Below are 22,983 nucleotides of genomic sequence, written 5' to 3' on the forward strand. Positions count from 1 at the left end.
GTGGCGACCTTCCCGCCCCGCCCCCAGCAGAGAGAGGCCCGAGGCTAGCTGGTGCAGAGACGTTTAATGGCAATTCGTATAAACCAAGCCCATGCACAAGTAGAAAGTGCTCGTGGAGCCAGCCGGGGACTCCCGCCGCGCCAGGGAATCAGACGCCCGGCCGCGCAGCGCCTTAAATAGATTCTTCACTATACTCTGTATGTTACAGTTATGTACAAACCCCTCCCCACGGGAGCGGGACTCCGCCTCGCGATCCTATGTACACCCCCTCCTCTTTGGCCCCTAAGTGGGCGACCAGAGAGTCAGGGTGATGGGGAAGACAGGGCCAGGAAAGGAGGAAACAGACGCAAACATGCGGAGTCAAGGTGGGGGCAGAGTCACCCCCTGAAACACGAGGGCGCGCGCAGCGAAGGCAGCGGTGGGGACCGAGGCGGATACATTCATCAGAGACTCGTCGAACAAATAAATAAGGCAAGTCAGGAAGGTCCGAGTCAGGTGCAGGCAGGAACGGGGTTATGGAGAAGGTGCAGGCAGGGCTCCGTAGGTCACAGCTGAAGATGCAGATATGTGGGGCGTGGGTCTTCTGGAGCCAGGGACCAAAAGAGGAGGCACGACCAGAAGGGAGGAAACGTGTAAGGCCTGGGGGCGGGGGTTCTACGAAGGGCTCCCGAAAAGGTGAAGGGGGAAGAGCTGCCGACAGGGGGCTCCCCTAGTCCCGAAAGCCCTCTCCTTGTTTAGACAGCCAGAAGGGGCCCCCAGGGTTTTGAAGAAAGGCGTTGGAGAGGTCAGGTGGCCAGTCCTGGCTGGGGCAGCCCCTCCAGCTCCTGGTTCTGCTTCAATTCCCTCATTCTGTGGAGAGACAGAGAGCCAAGTCAGAGGAGACTGATGGATCAGAAAAGGTGTCAGGGCAGAGAGGTCCAGAGAGGTAAGGAAGGGGTTAGAACCTGTGTCGGCAGCGCCGCAGGAACCTCATTATTTTCCGGGCTGCCTGGTCCTGCTTCTTGGTGAGAAAGGTGCCCCTGGTGGGAAAGAAGAGAGACCTCATAGAATTCAGGCATCCCCAGTCCCCACCTTAAGACCATTGTAGGGAAAGGATGGAGGGCTGATAGAGAAGAGGTAGCGGGCATTAACAAAGAGGTAAACTGAGGGCTGTAGAGCGGCAGGAAGGGGCGGTCCCTACTTGTTCCGAGCAGGAAGGGGGCCTGAGGGCCGGTGAGGAGGCCCGGGCCTACGGCGGTAGGAGCGGTAGTGCTGCTGTATAAGCACCGCTGCTCGGCGGCTCTGCTGAAACCTTTTCTGTTCATAGTAGCTTCGGAACTTGCTCTGAATCAGGATGGCCGCCTGCGTCATTTTCTTATAGAGTGCAAACTGCAGGGAAGGAGAGGGGGGACAGGAGCTGAAATGGAGAGACAGAAATCCAAACCTCTGAAGGTCACCCTTCAATTAGGCTGATGCAGATCTGTTCTCTGACCCACACATGGCTGGATCCGACTACCCACACCCAGATCTCATGCCCAATACCTTAAGTGCAATCCAGGTCAGCTTGTGGAAAGAGAGGGGGAGTTAGGGCTCTCAGCACAGACAGGCTGGGTGGATGCGTGCTGGTATGCTTTTGAGAAAGTGCTCTAACCTGCTTGTACTTCCGATAACAACGTTGGATCACAGCTGCGGCTACCTCCTGCTGCTCCTTCAACCTCCGGCCCTAAAGGAAGAGAATGAGCATCTCAAGGCCCACCTAGTAGACTCTGGACCACCTCTTCCTCCCAGAGTCTCCTTAAAACTTTAAAAAAAAACCATTTACTTATTCTGTGTGTGTATATAGGCTGCCTGTGTGTGGACACGAGAAGACAATTTAAGCAGTCAGATCTCTTCTTCCACCATGAATTCCAGACATCAGAGTTAGGCTGTCAGGCTTGGTGGCAAGTACAGTGTCCCCCCCCCCCCCCCCCTTTCTGATTCCTACTTAAAGCCTCTGGGTGAGTGCTTGTTCTACAAAAGCCATGGGAGCCCATAGTCTTCCCTGGTTCAGGGTAACTTATCCCAAGAACCTAGGCCTAACCTTGTACTTTCGGAAAGCTGTCTGGATGACTCGTGCTGCCTCATACAGTTCCCGCTGCTCATGATCTGAGAGTGTCAGCAGGGCAAAATCACTTTCCATCTTGCCACTGGTAGATGCAGAGAGGAACTCTGCCCAGGAAGGCGCAGGAGGGATAGCTAGACGGCCTCGCTCAAAGGGCAGCTCGCTGTGGGGGGTAAGGAAAAGGGTGTCACAAAGCAGTTTAAATCCCTCTCATCCTAGCAAGAGATGGCTATTAAGGACGGTCTTTAGCAACAGAGTCTGCAAAGAGTGGCTCTAGAGTTCACCAGCCTGCCCAGGTCCCTTCTCAAACACTCCAGGGCCTCAGCCAGAAGGATGCTTTGGCTATAAGGAAGCCTACTTCCTCCCTCCCATCCTTCCCTGAAGAAGAATTGGGAGGCTTTATTGTGAGCTGGTCACCTAGGAGGAGCTGAGCTGGGGAAATGGTCCACATTCTCCAGGTAACTGGCCAACCAGGACATGGTCTCACTGAGCCCCACGGTGCCCGTGTGCTCCCGTGGTGAGGCTCCAGCTTCAGGGAACTCTGAGAAGTCCTCTCGTTTAATCCGCTCTGGTGTGGCGTCGATGATCTGCTTGGCCAGTGAGATCATGTCCACCTGGATGAGAGGAGATGTGTGAACTCTGTGGAGCCCTCACTATCAGTGTCCCAGCAGAGCCTAAGTTGTCACCTTAAGCCCTGCTCTCTTACCTCCTTCTTTCTAGATACCAGTAGGCAAAAGCCCCAGGAACTGACCACTAGTTCTAGACCAGAGTAAATTTCTTTCTTACTGATTTCCTCTGAGACACACAGCCCTCTGTGCTGTTATACCCTAGCAAACACAAGATACGAAGGAAGAAGATCTTAGCACCCTTTTAGATTGTCCACTATCCCACTTGGACCTGTTGCATGCTACACTACCAACATCTATCTCCACAGGCCTAGCCCAAGCCCATCACTCCACTTGCTTCAGGTCTCCAAGAACCAGTCCAGGGCTTACTGTCCACATAACACCCTGGTGAATAGCTAAGCTGTAGGGCCTATAGCATTTCCCACTGTGCCATACTCCATGATGCTGCCCTTGTGGGGTTTTGTTTTGTTTTGAGACAGCATCTCACTATGTAACCCTGGCTGTCCAGGAACTCACTATGTAGACCAGGCTGGCCTCGAACTCAGAAATCTTCCTGCCTCTGCCTCCCAAGTGCTGGGATAAAAGGCGTGCGCCACCATGCCCAGCTACACTTAGCTTTTCTAAAGTAGGTATGTCCACAGGTTTTCTATGTCCATAAAGCTATACTTGAAGATTCTCATTCATTCATTCCATAATACCTTCCTTAACTTTCACCATGGGCAAGCTTGCTACCTACTCCATGTCATTGCCAATCTCTAGTCAGACATGCTTCCTAGCTGTCTTCCATACCTTGTTTNTTTCTTTTTTTTTTTGGTTTTTCAAGACAGGGTTTCTCTGTGTAGCTCCGGCTGTCCTGGAACTCACTTTGTAGACCAGGCTGGCCTCGAACTCAGAAATCCNCCTGCCTCTGCCTCCCGAGTGCTGGGATTAAAGGCATGCGCCACCACGCCCGGCCTCATACCTTGTTTCTTAAGAACCTTTTCCTTCAGCTGAGTGTGGTGGCACACACCTTTAATCCCAGCACTCGGGAGGCAGAGGCAGGTGGAGCTCTGAGTTCAAGGCTAGGCTGGTCTACATAGTGAGTTCCAGGACAGCCAGAGCTACATAGTGAGACCCTATCTTTAAAACAAAACAAAGCCGGGCGTGGTGGCNCACNCCTTTAATCCCAGCACTCGGGAGGCAGAGGCAGGCAGATTTCTGAGTTGGAGGCCAGCCTGGTCTACAAAGTGAGTTCCAGGACAGCCACGGCTAGACAGAGAAACCCTGTCTCAAACACCCCCCCCCCAAAAAAAAAAGAACCTTGCCCTTCATGGATCCACAGGTAATTACAACAGTACAGTTCTAAGTGAAGATATTCTCCAGAATTCTTAACCTCTATCTCATGTCTGCTGAATCATGAAGTTTGAAAGGAGCTAAGCAAAGAGGTTCTGGGCCTATACCCAAAAATAAATGGTCTTTCTCCTAAAACTGAAGCCAGGCTGACTGCTTCATGGAAATGTGTTCCACCCAGCCTCTGCACCCTGCTCTGTTCCTAGTCTTTTGACTCCGTCGACAGAAGCAGTACCGGGATCACATCCACAGCTGGTGGGCTGTCAGCATCCTCTGGAGAGGCCCCATCATCCTGGGCTAGTGGGGGGCCACACGGGGAGGGAGCAGGCTCTTTGGAGTTAGTGGCTTCATAGTCCATGAGGAGTAAGGGTGTCTCGGGGGCACCACAAGAAAGCTGGCCTGGGATCGTCTCCATAGAAATGTCAGAGGCCAGCAGAGGAGCAGGGGGAGGACTGCCATCTGGGGCGCTTGAGTAGGCTGATGTCACAGAGAAAGTGCCATCCGACAGCTCCGAGGGTGACGAGACGCTGCTCAGGCCTGAGGGGAAAATTGGTAAGGAGAGCAGCAGGAACTGTGGCCTCCTGGAGGCTTTCACCCCCAACACTGCTTCCCTGCCTGGTTGTTTTTTTTTTTTTTTTTAATATTTATGAGTATGAGCCCCCTTCCCCCCAAATATGTAGGTAGAACTGGAGTTACAGACACTTGTGAGTTGCCACATGGGTGCCCGGAGCAGAACCCAGGTCCTCTGGAAGAGCAGCCAGTCTCTCCAGTGCTTCCCTGCCAGCTCTTGGTCCCGTGATCTCCCTTCCCCCTCCCCACTCTGTCTCACCGTTAGCTTTGCTCGAGATATTTTTTGACTGTATCCTCTAAAAAGAGACCCAAAGCCAGCTCTCACCAGTGTCTGGGCTAGAGGATGGTGGGGACAGAGCGAGTGGGTGCTCAACTGAAAGCTCCTGTCTCTGCAGTTCCTCAAGGCAGCGGGCAAGGCGCACGTGACCGCGAGAATGAGCCACAGACAGGGGGAGCCGGCCCAGAGAGTCGGGAATGCTCAGTGCTTGTCGGTTCCAACAGAACAGGAGCACAGCAGCTTCTAAGTGTCCCAGTGCACACGCCCACATCTAAGGAGCAGAGGCAGTGGTGAGGCCTGTCCTCTTCCAGGCCCTGGTCCTCAGGCCCCAACCCACCCCAGTATCTCCTTGCATTCCTTCTTTTTGTTTTCTGTTTTTTGTTTTTTTGTTTTTTTTTTTTTTTTAGTTTTTCGAGACAGGGTTTCTCTGTTTAGCCCAGAACTGACTGGCCTGGAACTCAGAAATCCACCTGCCTCTGTCTCCCAAGTGCTGGGATTACACGCGTGTGCCACCATTGCCCAGTCCTTGCATTCCTTTGAAGCATCCATTCCAGTTGCTTATTGCCCCGAGGGAACTTGGGAACAGCATCCTTACCAGAGGGGTGCAAGAGAAATGGTCCACATTGAGCGGGTCAACCTCTTGCTCTAAGTCCAAGCTTCCTGTTTCCACACTCCTAGGGATTTGGGGCAACAATAAAACCCAGTCAGTTTAAACGCAAGGGTCAGGGGGCCAAGTAGGAACATCAGAACCAGAAGGACTGGAAGTGACCTCAATTTAATTGGTCAAGAAGTCAATGTCTTAAGTGAGGATATTATGGATCCTCCAGATACCAGTCTTCCCCAAGCACATGCCTTCCCACAGTGACCTCTGATCCTTCCAGGCAGGGAAGCAAGTTCTTATTCTCTGGTGCTTCAGTCTCCATAGTTTCCCAGTGTCACACAGCCCAGCACTGCCCCAACCCTGGCTGCCCTGCTTACCGCCACTGGCTCAGAGTCTCAATGAGCCGAGCGTAGCCCTGTGCAGCCGCCAGATGCAGAAGGCTCATGCCCCGGAAGGGGCTTCCATGGGTCAGACGTTCAGGACCCCTCCAAGTAGTCCGCGGGATCAGGCTCTCTACCAAGACCACCACCCGTGCCTCGAAGCCAGGGCCCTGGCCTTCATCCTGCAGTATACACACCCATATGCAGAGACTTGGGAATTCGGTCCTGCAGGTTATCTTCGCAGCTTCAGCTTTTAGTACACAGACACACACACACACACACACACACACACACACACACACACGTGCGCGCACACATATGTACACACACATTTCCCACTCTAAGTTCCCACCATTGATCACTCACTGGCTCTAGTTTGAGTCCCTGTGTGGCCTCACTATCCCCTGACCCCTCTGCCTACCTCTAGCTCTTCTGGGAGCTGACCTTACACAGTGCTTGCCATATCCATATATGTGTTTCTGCCCCAGGAGCCAGAGTCTTCCCTATGCCCTTCTCCAGACCTTTTCCTCCCAAGACTCTGAACCCATAGAGACCTTAGGCCCAACATTCCTGATTCCTCCCTCACCCTCACTTTTACCCTTCATCAGGTCAGAAATAGTTTGAAGTTTGTCATGCCACGAAGGTGCCCAGAATAGCCCCTTGCCACAGTGTGTGTGTGTGTGTGTGTGTGGTGCAGCAAGGTGATAGCAGGAAGAGGGGAGAGCACTGGCTGAGGAGGCTGAGGTAGGTGGGTGAGGAGAGCCATGCTAGAATGACTATTGTTGAGACCCTGTGTTCCCCACTGTAGACCATGGTCTTTGTTTAGAAGTACCTGAATTGGAGGAGCCTCCGGGCCCTGACCAGGAGCCTGCCCAGCTGCCGCAATCTCTGCCATCCGCTTCTCCATCTGCTCCAGCCGCTCCAGGATGGACATCCGGAACTGGCTGTCTGTAGGGTGGGCATGGGAGCTAAGTAGACAGGATCTGTGTGATGCTAGGAACACTACTAGCAGTTGTACTCAAGATCTGGGGGTGAAGAATGGGATGATGGAGCTTGCTCTACCTCAACACAGCACCCCCCTCACCCACTCATCTAAATAGAACTCACCACAAAGACCCAGCTCTTGAACTAGGGCTCTTAGTCTCATAGACTAGAACGAGGATTAAGAACCAATGCTGTTTCCTCTAATATAGACAGCAGGAATTCCTCAGGGTTCATCTGGTCCTCAGCTAACCAAGACACACATTGGCATGCCCTCTTCCAGCCTTTTTCTAAACAGCATGCTCCCCAAGTTCTTGTTCCAGACTTGTCCCCCATGCTAGGCTGAAGTTTTCCAAGGTCCCCCTCCTAGGTAACCACTACTCCAAAGACTATAGTTGAAAAGCACTGCCTATTCCAGCAGGTCCCCTGCAGCTGTCCACAGAGGATGGTTGGGAAGGGAAAGTGACAGAGATGGATTGCTATGTTCATCTTCCTCCTCCTAACTCCATACACAAATTTACACAGACATATGTGCACACATGAACATGAGCTGTATCCATCCCCTTCTGAGATCAAGTGAGGACAAAGAGAGGTGGTGGGAGGGGAACAGACCCTAGGGAAAACAAGCACAGAGAAACAGTGAAGACGGGATGTTCCTCAATGCCACAGCAGAAGGGGATGATGAGCAGAAACTGAAGACACATGGGAACAGAAACGTGAAGGTGACAGTGAGGAAGAAAGAGCAGAGCCAGAAATCCTGACCAAGCGATTAGAAAAGAAGCTAAGCTTGATCAGATAGAGCTCAAGCACTGGGAAGAAGAGAGGAGGCCCAGCAGAGAGATGGCACAACTATCAGAATAAAGTGACAAACAACCAAAGCAGGACAGGGAGGGCAGATTAAAATTACACAGAAAACCCAGCAGTGGTTATGTGACAACAATGACACACGCGCACACACACACACACAGACACACTCACACATGCACATGTGAACACACACTCACACACATGTACACAGTGTGACAAACACACACACAAAGAGTGAGGCAAGAGTAGCAAGCAGAAGCTCTAAGAGAAGGAGGGCCAGGCGTGGTGGCGCACGCCTTTAATCTCAGCACTCGGGATGCAGAGGCAGGCAGATTTCTGATTTCTGAGTTTGAGGCCAGCCTGGTCTACAAAGTGAGTTCCAGGACAGCCAGGGCTATACAAAGAGAACCTGTCTCAAAAAAAAAAAAAAAAAGAAAGAAAGAAAGAAAAGAAAAAAAAAGAAAAGAGAAGGAGGAACGGCAGGAGACAAGAAGACAGGCAAGGATGATAGCATAACTGAGAAGAACCAAGAAGCAACAGATCTGTCAAGGGGAGGAAAAGCAAACTGTGGTGAGCAGCAGCTCAGACAGAATTCTCGGGCACCAGGAGCGGGAACAAGCAAAAACAGAAACAGGACCACCTAAAGCCACATAGAAGCATATGGATTTGTGTATGCCCCTATGGGTAAGAGAGAACGCTTCAACAATAGCCACATCAATGCTAGTACACGTTTCCACTTTTGTTTGTTTTTCTGTAATTTCTAACTGTCCTATAATGAAAACATCCTTATCGACCAAAAGAAAAACATAAAAATAAGTAGCCTATAGCCTTTTTTTAAAAGTTTCTTTTTCTTTTAATTTTTATTTTATATGCATGGGAGATCTCTGCTTGCATGTATGTCTGTGTACCACTCATATGCAAACATGCCATGCCTAAGACCTTGGGTCAAAGGGCTCAGTACTCACCATCCAGTGACAACCAGTCAAGCTGTGTACTGGGCAGAGACAGGAACCGGCGGGCTCGATACTCAAAGAGCACAGAAGCAGAGAGGGGGCCTTCCCGCCCTGCCACCTGCAAAGACACCAGCCCTACCTCGTGGGCTGGGGAGAACAGGTCAGGAAGAAGGGTTCTTTCCTCGGCTCTTTTCCTGGCCTATTAGCTATGTTAGAGCCAATGATGGTTATTCCACATCACATGTCTCCTGTTCCCTTGCTGTGGGCCAAGAAATCAGTAGCTTCAGTGTGTAGCATTTGCACTAATAGGGAGGGAAGACTCTTTATTCAATAATGTAATACCTTCTATGGACCAGAGAATTATTGCATGTAGACCCTCAAGGGAGTTGCTCAGAAAACATGATGGTGGTTAACTCTTTTCATTCTTTAGACCAGAGTTCAGAGGTCATGACCCTTACTGAAATGCAGGAAAGGGAATCTGTTTACCAGCAGTGTCCAGTAGGAGCGCTGGGTCCAGAGTCTCAATGTCTACCACCCTGAGGATAAAGCTGCCAGGTTTCAATCTCCAGACCAGAGCCCAAGACTTCCCCCTCAGTTGCCAGCTTCTCTGATCTTATCCCTGTTTCCTTTCTTATCCCCTCCCCCTTTGACTGGGGCTGTGGAGACTAGGAGAGAACACAATACTGCTAACCTGGATCCCCCAAGGAAGACAACTGTTGAGTGTTAGATTGCAGGGAAGGGTGGAGGTAGAACAGAGGCATAGACCATTGCTGTCCAGAACATTCTACAGTGGGAATGTCTAGAACGTGTGGTGACTGAGCACTTGAACTATGGTCAGTGTGCTGAGGAGACAGATTTTAGATTTCATTAAGTAGGTACATATGGCTGATGAGACCCCCAGGATTAGTGTAGAAGGCCCTGGCTCCATCTAAGCTTCAGAGACAGTACAGACATTAGAGGTCCCTTTGGCCGAATGCTTAACCTTGGAGGAAGGAAACACAAGGGAGGTACAGCATCTTAGAGAAGAGTACTGGCTAGCTAACAAGTGGACTTTTTAGACCAGATCCTAGATTTGCTGACACCAAGGCCATGCTCTTCTATCTGCCAGGGGAACTGAACACTGGGCTTCAGGGCTGGAAGGGGTCTTAGTCCTCAGAACAACCTATTTGTTTCCAGTGCTTCCTGGAAATCAGGAGGTCCTCCCCCATCTCAACTGTCCCTAATGGCAGTCCCTCCCCCTGTCGTTCCCACTCTCCATACCAGGACAGTAGCAGCGTAAGACACCAGGCTGGACCAGGGAGGCTGGCACTGCGATGTGATCAAAGACACAGGAGTAATGCTCTGCGGCCTCTGTCCAAGGGCCTGTGATGAGCACCTTGACCCCACCCTGCAGAAACAGTCAGACATCACATGACTGGAGTTGTGTTAGAGAAGTGGTTATTTATCTCATCAGAACTAAGTTTTCTGTTATTTATTTATTTATTTATTTATTTATTTATTTATTTATTTATTTATTATTTAAATAGAATCTCATGTAGCTTAGTCTGGTCTCAAGCTTACTATGTAGCTAAGGATGGCCTAGAACTCCTGATCATCTGGCTTCTGTCTCTTGAGTACTGGGATTAGCATGCCCCACCTTGCCCATGTTTAAAAAACAAAACCAAAAACAACAAACTTTCTCCAGCGCCGAAGCGCCAGTCCAAGCCCAAGACCTTGTGTGTGCTAGGCAAATGCTAAACCACGGAGCCTCACTCTCAGCCCTTCACTAGAATGTTCTGAGACTGAGTACCAAGAAGCAGAACTTGGGGCTCCCCAGGAGTGTTGTTGGCTCGGCTCTGGCTCTGCTGTTGAGCTACTTCACTCCACTACAGTTCCCTTTCCCCTCTCCAAGCCAAGCAGAACTTCCCCACTGCTGACCACAGTCTCTCATCTGCCCGGTCTGCAGGCATCTCATGTGTGTGTGTGTGTGTGTGCATGCAAGTGCAATTTTTTTTTCTGCATAATATTAAAGGCCCCTGTATCCCCCACTTAAAACAGTCACTAAGAATGAGGTCCCTGAAGGGGCTCTGGGAACATGGGAAGGGGGAGAAATGGGAAAAGGTATGTGGAAAAGCTATAGTTTACATAAAAATAAAGGTTAGGAGAGCCAGGAGGAGGAAGGACTTGGCAGGATCCCTTGGCCTAATAAGCTGGATTTGATTCCTAACATTAAAGGGAACCAAGGAAAGCTGTGCGAGAGAGCAGGCCACAGGCCAAGGGGATAAGGGTTAACAACAGTCATTTTGAAGAGTCTGAAAACTAATGGGAGAAGCAGCAGGTGACTCACCTCTGGATAGGACCACTCTGGGGAGAAGTCTGTGATGGTGTTTAGCGAAGGAGAGAGCTGGGGGGTGGGGGCAGGGACACCTGGAGCTTCATCACTGATGAGTTCTCCCATAAGGTCTGGGAATGATGAAAGACTGAAGGGCTCGAGCTCACTGCTGCCGCCAGCAGAGCCTCCAAACAAGGCTTCTCCTCTTGTTGCCCTGCCTGATGGCGGCAAGGCGGCTGGGGAGGACGGGGATGAAGGAGGAGATGAAGGTACAGGCGGCACTGTTCCCGGACCCTTGAGTTCCTCCCCACTATCATCATCTTGGATAAAGAATTTGTTTCCTCTTCTCCCGCTTGCTCCCAACTGTGGAGGGAGACCTCGAGCAGCTGCCTGGGGCTCCAGGGCGGCAGCAGGTTCCAGGGCAGGACAGGGAGTGTGAGTGCCCTCTGCCTCAGGGAAGTCTGGGTTTACTCCTTGGCCCCCTCCATATGTCTGGCCCCTTTGGGGGCTGTTGAGAAAACGATCAGGGTCAAAGGCAGGGCTGGGGGGAGCTGGTGGGGCAGAAGGCTCAGAACCTACAACCACGGCCAAGCTCACAGGGGGTCTAGGTTCAGCCTGTGGAGCCAAGTGCCTGGTGGGTGTCAGGCCTGCAGCGCGCTGCTCTAGTCCTGTTAGGAGAAGGATGGCCGTGCCTCCTCTTGATGAACCCCCTCGAGAGGTAGGAGGGCTCGGTCTGATTTCTAGGGGTTCTGCAAACCCTGAGGAGGAAGAGGAAGAAGAGGAGGAAGATGGGGAGGTGTGTGCCTTGGGGAGCTCTGGAGGAAGTGGAGCTATCAGTGGTGGGGGCTCGGGGGGCTTGGAGTGGGATATAGAAGCCAGGGTTAAAGCTCGGGGCTCCACTTTGGGAGAGATGATTCGGTGTTTCGTGCTACTGCATTTGTGGGTAAGGCTCCCCGAACCTGGAGTGGAGACAGTAGGGAGAAGAAAAGGGATGACACATTTTTTTTTTTCCCCAGCAGTCCCTTCCTGGAAACACCCCCTGACTCCCACCCTTTAACTTCCCACTTCCATTCCACCCCACCCCCAGACTCTGCGTGCATGAGACACAGACAGACAGACACACACACACACACACACACACACACACACACACACACACACACACACACACACACACACACACACACTCTAAGCCTACAGTGTAATACTGATTATGACCACTGGGAGGCATCAAAAGTGGTCTCCCCCTCTGGGGCCTGGGCTCCCAGATCAGGAGTTCTTTGCTCATCCGGCCATGCAAAGACTTGCAAATTAGTATGCAAATTTCATCCAGGCAGTTACTAAGCAATGTGGCTAAGTGGGAAAAGAGTTCCAGAGTTTGAGGGTCACTCACCAAGGCCCCCACTGCAGAGACAAGCATGGGTTCTGGGTGCTGGCTTGGTTGGGTGGGTGTCCAAGATCTGTTGCACCAACTGTTCCACGGAGAACTCCTCTGCCCCATTCCCACAGCTCCACTTGATGCCATGAACTAGAAGAGATTTGGGGAAAAGTCAGTGAGACCTCCAAAGCACCTCCATGGTTCCTCCAGACCTCTGACTTGCTGAACTTAAACCTGCTCAGACATACAGCCCACAGCTGTCTTTCACTCCCCTCTCCATATTCCACATCTTAAGACTGCACAGGCTCAGTATCCAGTATCCAAACAGGAAAGTGCCCTCCTGGCTTAGAGAGAGAGATACCCGTGGGGTTTGGGCACAGAACCCCAGTACTTTGGGAAGTTCCACTCTCACTCTCCCTTAGAGTGCATCCCTGCTTGCTTCTTACACATGGGCTTCAGTTGTCCCAATAGCTCCTCACGTGACCACTTCAGCCATTCTCGCCGGTCGCTACTGATGGAACAAAAGATGGGGCTACAGCCTTTTCCACAATCCTCCAGGGCTGGGACGTTCAGGTAGTGCACAAGGACGATGTCGGGGTTCTGGGGGCACAAAGGCACACAGAGAGCCATGGGGTCTAGGACTCAGGGGCTTAGCCTCCTAGTCCTCGCTTTCTTCTGAGCATCACCCCAATTCTAGTCACCCCCAATTTCTATCATGTTCTATCCCTAATTTCCTTTCTGCTTTTCCCACTCAGAATCTATTTCACTTCATCTTTTGAGAACCCATTTTCCTCAAAGAACCAGAAATCTGGCTGGCTTTGCGGTTCTTACCTGGAGCAGCCAATAGCAGCGCCGGTGGAATGTGGGGACGATGGAAGAGTGAACGTAGCAGCCATAGAGACACTGCCAGGAGACAGGCTGGGGTGGGGGGAGGGCTAGTCTGCTCCCCAACTCTTCCTCTGTTCAGTTCCTTTGCAGGAACCCCAGTCTTTCCACCAGTCCCCTCCAGTCCTCTCCCTACCCCCACCTTCTTCCCATCCCTTCCAAATTCCAGCAGGCTTTAAGTCATGGTTAAGGGACAGAGAGAAGGGAACAGAGGAACTGGGGGTGGGAGTGGGGTCTTACAAAAAGGGCCCAAGTTGAGGTGTGGGAAAGAAATCTAAGGGCAGAGAGGAAGTGCAGAGAAGCAAGGCCTTGGGGAGAGAAGCCTGTGTTTAGAATGTCACCACTTGGATCCCTGAGGGAAACGCAAGGGAAGTAAGGGGACTCTCCATCATGTCAAAAGGCTGGGTCATAAAGGGCAAATGGGAAGTTGAGGGTGAGCTCAGCCGTCAGTCAGCTGATCAGTCAGACTGATGAGAGAAGAGGCAGACAACGGCCCACACCCTGACAGGCTGGAGTGTGGGCAAGGGCAAGGGCTCTCACCTCCATGCCCTGGACCTTGAGTTTCATGTGGTCCTCTCGGGTAGTCTTCCCATCCTTCCGTTTCTTCCAAAGGTAACCATCCTTCCGGTATTTCACCTTCTTACGATTGTAGAGGATAATGGAGCCATTCTGAGGCCTGGAAGTGGGGGTGGGGGCTTGAGTTTTGTGCACACAGCCCAGGATTTGTTACTCTTCATACTGGAGAGCTTTCTCACCTTGTCTTTGGGGCACAAGACAGCCACTCATCGTGTTTCTCAAAGGTGATCAGGTAGGATGCAATCTCCTGTAGGAGAGGAAGCACTTGGGTAGGTGGCCCCACTTGGTCACAGTCTCAGGGCCTCCGCAGAGGTATGCCGCCTACTGGAAGAGTCTTCCAGGTATCTGGGCCTAGCCTCGTAGCCCTCAGAGCCCTCGTAGGAGCAGCAGGTTCTATCTCAAACCTGACCTTGGGCTGGGGATGCAGCTGAGTAACAGAAAAGGGCAGTGCTTGTTTAGCATGTGCAAGGCCCCAGGAGGAGGAAAACACCAATGCAACCTCTTAGCTCTTTCCCTACTGGAGCCTATACTGTGGGCCAGCTTCAAGTTGATCCTTTGCTCACATTAGGTACTTTCTCTGTGAGACCATCAATCATATGACACTGACAAGAACTCCAGGTTCTCAGTCTTACTCCAAGGCTTTCAGATGAAGTACCACACAGTTATTCCCACGGTTTCCTCAAATCCAGCCCGACGGTCCCGGCAGATGCACTCGCTCACTGACTGCTTTCCCTAAGCAGACCTCCAATAATCACCTTTCACCATAGTGCCCCACACACCTCAGGACCATTTAGAATCTCTATGTCTGGAAATTCCAAGTATCTATGATACTTCCCTGTTGTTACTCTGAACTTCATGAAGGCTTTATAGCACTTACAATGGCCATATGCAAACACACCCATTTTTATTGACAATACAGTCTCACTACATAACCTTGGCCTGCCCTGTGCTCGATATGTAGGCCAGGATGGTCACATTTCTGTGATAATCCCCCTGCCTCTGGCTCCTGGGTGCTAAGACTGTAGGTGTGAACCACTATCCCCCAGCTTTACAGACAATCCTGGTACTGAATCAACAATCACCAGTCCCCAACTACATACAAGGGAACATGCACACAGAATACAGGAGCTGTGACAAGAATTCTGTGCCCTCTAGAGGTGGTAAAAAGCAGGGAGTCTGAGACAGGCATGTGGGTATACACCTGTAATCCCAGCACTTGGCAGGAGGATCAGGAGCTCCAGGCCACATGAGCCCTTGTCTCAAAAAGGCCAACTTAGGGCACGGAAGTGACTCCATCAGTAAAGTACTTGCTGTCTAAGTGTGGACATAAATTCAGATCCTCATACCCCACATAAAAAGCTCAGCACAGCTGCTCATGCCTGGAGCCTGCAATCTTAGTGCTGGGGAAAGAGAGACAAGATGATCCTGGGGCTGGCTGGCCAACAGGTCCAGCAAATCAGTGAGCGCCAAGTTCATCTAAAGACCCTGTCTCAAAAAATAAGGCAGAATGACTGAGGAAGACATCTGACACAGACCTCTCTGGTCGTCACAAGCATATGCACCTGAGCAGGGACATGGAAGCAGGAGGATCGAGAGTTCAAAGCCAGGGCATGAGAGCAGCTCAGTCAATAGAGGGCTTGCCTAGCATGCACAAGGCCTCGGGTTCATGCCCCAGCACTTCATTAACTACGTTTTGTGGCACACATTTAGAATCCAAGCACTCAAGCAGTAGAGGCAGGAGGACTGGATATTTAAGGTCATCCTTGGCTATGTAGCAAGTGCAAGTGCATCCTTGGCTATGTAGCAAGACTAGCCTGGACTACATGATACCCTATCCAAAACCAAGCATTTAACACAGAGAAACAACACTGATCACCTTCTCTTCATTAACATCTAGAGTGACATGAGCTAATACAGGTCAAATACACAGCATGGTACTCAATATGAAGAAATATTACGCTGTTGCTTTATATGGATGGATTATATCAAAGAGAAATGGACTCCCATAAGGTCCAAGACTTTGCGATTCTATAATCTCCAAAAGGCCTAGACTAGTGCTCAGCGTGTCCACAGACACAGCACTCCACCGCCTCCAGTCCACCAGGGTTTGCTGGGTCCCAATCCCCCAAGATCCCTAGAAAACCTCATTTGTATTCCACCGGAGCCGCTCTGGAGGCAGCAGTGGGCATCGAGGAAGACACTCCAGCAGTTTCTTGGGAAGGAAGATCTTCAGGTGGTGGCTATTCTCTAGAGGGGACCAGAGGAAGAGCCTTGTTAGAGGCAAGACAGAGGAAGGGAGCCAAATATGATCCAGAGCCCTGGGGAAACTGTAACCAGGACACAAGACAAGGGGAGCAAAGACTCAGAGGACCAGAGATAGCAAAACAAGGCTGTGTCCAAACTGAGAACCCATTTTGTGAACTTACCAGCAACCTCAGTGGTGTCCTTGGTATTCATGGTGAAGGTTCCAGGGGGCAAGGTCACCCCCGGCCTGAGGGGCCGGGGGGAGGGGGAGTCTGTGCTGGAAAAGGAGAGAACAAAGTCACGGAAGAAGCCCCCACATTAATCCAAGATGAGGAGCTTGGTGTGATAAAAGGGGTTTAGAACTCAGTGCTGACATCTGGGAAATATGAAGAAAATGTGGAACTAGGATGCGACAGACAACAGAACCAGAGAACAGAGATGAAAGAACATAGTACCAGGAACCAGCATGAGTGGGGAGACAAGACAGAACAGGGTGATCAGGAAGAAAGGGATGAGTGGGGGATGCTCACAGCGCTGGAGCGTTCCCTAGGGCAGGAAGCTGGATCCTGCATGTCTAACCCAGATTCTCCCAGGCTGACCAACCTGAGAGAGAGTAGGTGAGCTCAGCTAGTAGATCTAGTTCTCCACGGAAAAAATAAACAGAAAAAAGAACTCAGGGTACATTTAGGAAGGGAGAGCAAGGCTAGAGGGAAGGGTGGGCAAGTTGTGAGAGCTGAGGCTCTGGTCCTAAGAGGAGGATGGCGTGGCAGGAAAACCTGGATGCTGAAGGAAAGCAGATCTAAGTCCAAGGCCGGTAACAAGCTGGACCTTTGAAGACACACCCCAATTTCCTCCTCTCTCTGACTTTTTCTAAGGGGAAGGGTAGATCTGATAACTGACCTCACCCGTGTTCTCTCTCAGGTTGGTCAGGGCCTGGGAGAATTTGGAATAAACATGTTGGTGTAAGCTTCCGGGTGGGACATGCCGGCTTCCTCTTTGCAGCTAGAATTTCACTTCACCCTAACACTCCCATTTCCCCAACCTCTGCTTCTTCTCTGGCTCCCAGCCTACCATATCCCCTCTACTGCTCTGGCTCCAGCCTGAGCCTCCGCCCTCTTGAGGAACAGATGGGAGCTGGAGGAGGCTCTCTGCGCGGGTTCTGCCAGGTGTCCGGGGATGGAGAGGGGGTGGAAGCCCATTCGGGATCGGATCGGAGGTGTGCAGAGAGGCTAGGGCTGGGATAAGAAGTCCACCCCAGGGTGCAGATGCGCAGCTCTGGCTAGGCAGTTTGCCAGGGTGCAGAGCTGGAGCCGGATGAGACTGCGGGCCTGAGAGCGGTGGTCTATGACACGACTGTCGCCGGGGGTGGGATGCTCTCCCCAAAGGGCGCGGGGGTCCTGGGAGGTGGGAGGGGGTCCCGCCCGTAAACCCGGATGTTCTGGAGAAGCAGCTGAGCAGAGTTCATGAACACCTGGCAGCAAGGGGCAGTGCGGGAGCCCGGTGAGGGGGTCTGGGGACTCTCCCCGCACTCTGATCCGTGAAGGGGCCCTGCGCCTAGCGGCGCCCCCTGGCGCGGGGAAAGAGGACGGAAGCGGTGAAGTGGGGGCAAACGGGAAGGAGAGACGGTGGTCCCCAGCGCCGCGCTCCATACCCGGGCCGCGTGGAGCTGCGCCCCCTGGCGCGGGGGCAGAGAGGCGGGCTAGAGGCCCTGGCTCTTACCTCCCGGGGTCCCGCGGGTGACGGCGGCAGCGGCCATTCTACCCCAAACCGACCCCCCCTAGCGCCGGCTGACAGCAGCGTTCGACGTCAGTGCGCACGGGGCGGGGCCTCCCAATTAAGGGAACGGGGGTCGGGAAGGGAACCTGGGGTCAGCACACTTGGGGCTCTGGGCCAGTCTACGAGACGCGCTGCTGGACCGTCCCTAAAGAGGCAATAGCTCCGAGGAGAACCGTGATCCCGAGGCGGAAGCTCGGCCGATTGACGTGACTGTGGGCGCAGGAGGATGGGGCGTGGGCAGAGGTCCAGGGCCAGAGCCCTGGAGGCAAAGGAGAGTGCTTGAGAATGCAGAATTCTTCTGGCCTTGAGCGAGACTCGGCAAATTTAGGGGCCTAGCTTGACTTCATTGTACTGAATCCTCAAGAAAATCAATGGAGTCCGCCTTTTCGTTCCCCTTCCATCACTACCTCGCGCAGAAACAAGACTACTTGGGGCTCTTTAATAACAGAACAGAGAGAACACAAGACCAGGGTCTGGCCTAGAGAAAAACCTGGCCGCGAGTGGACTGGGCAGTTGGATAGGAACTCAAGTGGGCTGTGAATGCCTATGCTATGGGATGGAGACAACAGTTAGGGTTAGGAGAGAGAAAACATCTGCTCTGAAGCCAGCACTGGGGAGTCTTGATGTTTGAATTGGTCTTGGGTCCCGTAGCTTGGGCCTGGATGATTTCCCACTACTCCTCAGACTCCAACTCCATCCTCTGGGGATTGTAAACGGGGTTCTTTCTGGCTGTAGCAGTGCTGTAGGCCAGAGAGCTTAGTCGCCCAGAGGCATAAGTCCCCTGCTGGCCTACAGGAGTCCAGGGAGACCAAAGCAGCTGTAGGTGAGAGAAATTGAGAGCAAGGGGGTAAGAAAAGCAAGAATGGAAAAATAGGTCTCTCTCCAGATTTCTTTTTTTTTTTTCTTTTTCTTTTTTCTTTTTGGTTTTTTCGAGACAGGGTTTCTCTGTATAGCCCTGGCTGTCCCGGAACTCACTTTGTAGACCAGGCTGGCCTCGAACTCAGAAATCTGCCTGCCTCTGCCTCCCAAGTGCTGGGATTAAAGGCGTGCGCCACCACCGCCCGGCTCTCTCCAGATTTCTTAATTGCCAAATTCAGGCACATACCCTCAAAAGCTCAGTTTCTCCACCACTTTTTGACCTTAAACCAGCTATCCTACTTGGCTTCTGCCACATCCTCGTTTGATTATGAATTGGCATTCCTCTCCAGTCTTACCTGATCCCTGGGAGTGACAGAATAAGTCTCTTCCTGTGGATAGGTTGCCCTCTCTTCTTCCACACCAAAGTATTTTGCAGTGCTTAGGAGTTCGAAGCCCTCTGCAAGCGCTGGAAGTTCAGGTGTAGCATCAGAGTTGCCCCACTGGGCCTTCTTCAGTCTGTGGAGACATTAGATGGAGGAGAACAGTGTCTGGAGGTCAGGCTTCAGTCTCTTCATCCTTCACCCCCTGGTCTGAAGCACTTCTTGCTGAGACTCACAGGTGCTACCACTGACCTTCAATTCACCCCAACTTTTTGTTCTTCACAGACAAGAATTTTCAGTCCAGGGACCAAACAGTGACCCCCAATTAACCCTAGTTCAACGATGTGCTTTCTTGTAATCATGGGCCATGTCACTCCTTCCAGCTTAGAATGACTTCCATCCCTCAGTTGCTTCTTTCCATACTATAGAAATCATGTTTGAGGGTCAGCAAAATGACTTAGCAGGTAAAGGTATTGGCCACCAAGCCTGATGACCTAAGTCAGGACCCAGATGATGGAAGAAGAGAGCTAGTTCCCATAAATTGTCTTCTGACCTCTGCACACACGTTGTGGCATGCACACTATACATGTATACACATAATTAAATGCAAAAAATTAAAGAAATTATATTTCAGTTACATGAAGGACATGGTTCTTTTCTAAGTGCCAATGAACTCTCTTAAAGCTCTTAACTATGCTGCCTCTGACCCCTGCTTGACTCACAGAGGCCCAATGCCATGCCTCCTTACTCGTTGATGATTCCCTGGCGCCTTCTCAGGTCCTCCAGATGATAAGTAACTGCTCTAACTCGGGCTGGAATGCTTCCAGGTCCCTTCTGCATTCTTTCCAAATGCAGCTTCTTTCTCTTTCTTCTCCAAAGCTTCTCAGGAGGAGGAAGCCCCTCAAGAGGGTGCAGGCCAGGCTGGGAGCAACCAGCGGCCCTCTGTGTCAAGAAGGAAGAATAGTTGCTAAATGGGTAGGTAGATGTCAGTTTCAGGGGAACTTGGGCTGGAGAATCTGGGGTCTTTGGAAGCTTAGGTATGACCTAGGAAACAGGATGCTTGATTTACAATAAAAACAGGGCCTGGGCCAGGCGGTTGTGGCACATGCCTTTAATTCCAGCACTTGGGAGGCAGAGGCAGGCAGATTTCTGAGTTCGAGGCCAGCCTGGTCTACAGAGTGAGATCCAGGACAGCCAGGGCTACACAGAGAAACCCTGTCTTGAAAAACTAAAAACAAACAAACAAACAAACAAACAGGGCCTGGTTAGTACACTGGTTGGGAAATACCAGAGAGAAATGGTAAAAAGGATAGAAGGCACTGGGTACAATTTTAACAGAAGGCTGAGAAGCAGTTTGTCCTACCAGAATTGGTGGAATGTACTGTTCTACCATCCAGTTGGAGCTGAGAAGAACAAAAACAGGAGCTGGAGTCAGAAAGGACACCCTGATAAATATAATTTCTCTTATAAACTCTCATAACGACCTGTTGGAGCTACAGTTTCCACCAAGTAGTATGAAATGACTTCCAAATGAGAGCTCGTTGCTGTAAGGATTTATGATCGTTAAAAACAGCACAGTCTCCACCTTCTACCTCCAGTTCCTGGCTTCTCCCTACTCACCTAGACCTATGGCTAAGATTCTCCCAGAAGCCATCTCCATAAGGTTGAGGCATTGGTCTGCTATTCTGGGGAGGCAGGCTGCAGGGTGAAAATCGGCTGACCACTCTGGAACACCTGAAAGAGAATAAGGTAGACTCTTGCCTGCATCATCCCTTAAAGCAGTGGCTCTCAACCTATAGGTCTCTATCCTTTTGGTGGGGCATCAATGGTTCTTTCACAAGTCTCTTAAGACCATCCGCAAACATAGAAAAATATCACTGTGATTAATAACAGTAGCAAATTTACAGTAATGAGGTACCAATGAAAATAATTTTATGGTTGGGGGCTCACCACAAATGAGGAGCTGTATAAATGGTTGCAGCATTAGGGAGATTGAGAACTACTGCCTTAGAGAATCTACTCACCCACTGGATTCAGGGGTGGTTCTTTCCATGGGACCATACAGCTTTCCACATGCTTGCAAGCCATGTCTTCTCATTCATCCTCTCCATCTCTTTTCCTTTCCTCCCTCCCTCCCTTACACTCTCTTCCACTTCTCTTTTGAGACAGGGTCTCACTATGAAGCTCTGGCTGGCCTGGTACTTGCCATATAGACTAGGCTAGCTCTAAACTTAGAGATCTGCCTGTTTCTTTCTTCTGAGTGCTGAGATTAAAAACATGAATCATAATGCTTTTTCTCTCCCCTCCTTAAGACAGGGTCTCATGTATCCTAGGCTGGCCTCAAATTTGCTCTGTCACAGAGGATGACCTTGTATTTAAGATCCTCCTGCCTTGCCGGGTGTGGTGACACACGCCTTTAATCCCAGCACATGGGAGGCAGAGGCAGGCAGATTTCTGAGTTCAAGGCTAGCCTGGTCTACAGAGTGAGTTCCAGGACAGCCAGGACTATACAGAGAAACCCTGTCTCGAAAAAAACAACAAAAAAAAAGATCCTTCTGCCTCACAGGGGTGGAGAGATGGTTCAGAGGTTAAGAACACATGCTGCTTTTACAGGGGACCCAAGTTCAAATCCCAGAACCTAGGCTGGGTGACTCACAACTGCCTGTAACTCCAGATCTGTGGGATCCAACCCTCTTCTGGCTTCTGCAGGTACCCATATACATGTGCACATACACATGCAGATATAGACATAAATTAATAAAAAAAAGTTTTAAAAAGATCTTCCTACCTCTACATCCTGAATGCTGGGATCACAGGCATGTGCCACTACACCTAGTTTTTAATGCAGTGCTAGGAATAATACAGATACCTAAGCTGTATCTAGCTGAGCTACAGCCATAGAGAGCCTTTTGCACACCGTAGCTAAAGATGTTAACAAAACTGATTTGATTGGAGAGAGGAGCTAGGGCAAGGGTAGAGATGGGCTGTGGTTAAAGCCTTAGAACTCACCGGATCTCAGCTGCTTCTAGTTCTCGCTCTCCCTCTTCCCCTGCCCCTTTCTCTTTCCCTCTCCTCTTCCCCCTTTTTTTCAGACATACCGTCTGTTCTGGAACTCACTATGTAGACCAGGCTGACCTTAAACTCACTGTGATCTGTCTACCTCTGCTTCCTGAGTGCTGGGATTAAAGGACAAGGGGACACCATGCCCAGTCTGAATCTCAGCTTCTATATTTCATAATCAGAGAACATAATATTTAACAAGCAAAGTTGTTAAGAGTAAGGCTTTGATGGACAAGGTTCCCTTAAGTCAATGCAAGGGGTCCAAGAAAGAGAATCTATGTTTACCCTAATGTGCCTTCTGTATCTCAGAATACAGAATGTCCTTGTATGTAGGAAGGGTATATAGAGCTGTTTGAGAACAGTGGTCATTACTTTCTTGTTCCCAGATTGAATGATACTTACTCTTCTGATTTTTTTGTTATTATTGTTTTTGTTTATTTTTATTTTTTAAATATTTATTTATTATATGTAAGTACACTGTAGCTGTCGTCAGACACTCTAGAAGAGGGCATCACATCTCATTATGGATGGTTGTGAGCCATCATGTGGTTGCTGGGATTTGAACTCAGAACCTTCAGAAGAGCAGTCGGTGCTCTTAACCACTGAGCCATCTCTCCAGGCTCCGTTTTCGTTTATTTTTTAGTCATGATCTTACTATGTAGCTCTGGCTGCCCTGGAACTTGCTATATAGACCAGGCTGGCTCTGAATTCATAAAAATCTGTCTACTTCTGTGTTCTGAGTGCTGGAATTAAAGGCATGAGCCATCATGTCTGGCCCAACCTCCTGGCCATTAAGAAGTGAAATGTTGCCGGGCAATGGTGGCGCATGCCTTTAATCCCAGCACTTGGGAGGCAGAGGCAGGCAGATTTCTGAGTTCGAGGCCAGCCTGGTCTACAGAGTGAGTTCCAGG

The 22,983-nt window shown here is 50.8% G+C and overlaps 2 protein-coding genes across 11 annotated transcripts in view; both read right to left on the bottom strand.

Annotated features, from left to right (window-relative positions):
• Positions 1-45: 45 nt before the first annotated feature.
• On the bottom strand, positions 46-17,935 carry Camta2 (calmodulin binding transcription activator 2). 7 transcript variants are annotated; one of them, XM_021213110.1, is made up of 23 exons: positions 17,718-17,935; positions 16,181-16,275; positions 15,898-16,001; positions 13,934-14,001; positions 13,719-13,854; positions 13,125-13,196; positions 12,740-12,893; positions 12,309-12,443; positions 10,931-11,874; positions 9,865-9,991; positions 8,617-8,751; positions 6,696-6,811; positions 5,861-6,045; positions 5,478-5,556; positions 4,931-5,153; positions 4,271-4,572; positions 2,498-2,694; positions 2,060-2,243; positions 1,631-1,702; positions 1,522-1,542; positions 1,181-1,368; positions 945-1,019; positions 46-849 (listed from the first exon to the last, which is right to left on the bottom strand). In XM_021213110.1, the coding sequence occupies exons 2-23, from the start codon at positions 16,209-16,211 to the stop codon at positions 786-788; spliced, it is 3,612 nt and encodes a 1,203-aa protein (XP_021068769.1). In that variant the 5' UTR covers positions 16,212-16,275; positions 17,718-17,935; the 3' UTR covers positions 46-785. The 7 variants fall into 7 exon arrangements, with proteins under 7 accessions (XP_021068769.1, XP_021068767.1, XP_021068771.1 ...); XM_021213108.1 differs by having other exon boundaries at positions 13,125-13,211; XM_021213112.1 differs by lacking the exon at positions 1,522-1,542.
• A 256-nt stretch (positions 17,936-18,191) lies between these two features.
• The window catches only part of Inca1 (inhibitor of CDK, cyclin A1 interacting protein 1), a 13,999-nt gene continuing 9,207 nt past the window's right edge, over positions 18,192-22,983 (bottom strand). For all 4 annotated transcript variants that reach the window (XM_029545753.1, XM_021213541.2, XM_021213543.2 and 1 more), the window contains exons 3-7: positions 20,633-20,746; positions 20,376-20,415; positions 19,761-19,954; positions 18,989-19,148; positions 18,192-18,591 (exon numbers count right to left, since the gene is read on the bottom strand). In XM_029545753.1, the coding sequence (XP_029401613.1) occupies positions 18,448-18,591; positions 18,989-19,148; positions 19,761-19,954; positions 20,376-20,415; positions 20,633-20,746 (652 nt within the window). In that variant the 3' untranslated portion in view covers positions 18,192-18,447. The remainder of the gene's footprint in view (positions 18,592-18,988; positions 19,149-19,760; positions 19,955-20,375; positions 20,416-20,632; positions 20,747-22,983) is intronic.

The sequence above is a fragment of the Mus pahari genome, chromosome 14 (assembly GCF_900095145.1).
Source record: "Mus pahari chromosome 14, PAHARI_EIJ_v1.1, whole genome shotgun sequence".
Lineage (NCBI taxonomy): Eukaryota > Metazoa > Chordata > Mammalia > Rodentia > Muridae > Mus > Mus pahari.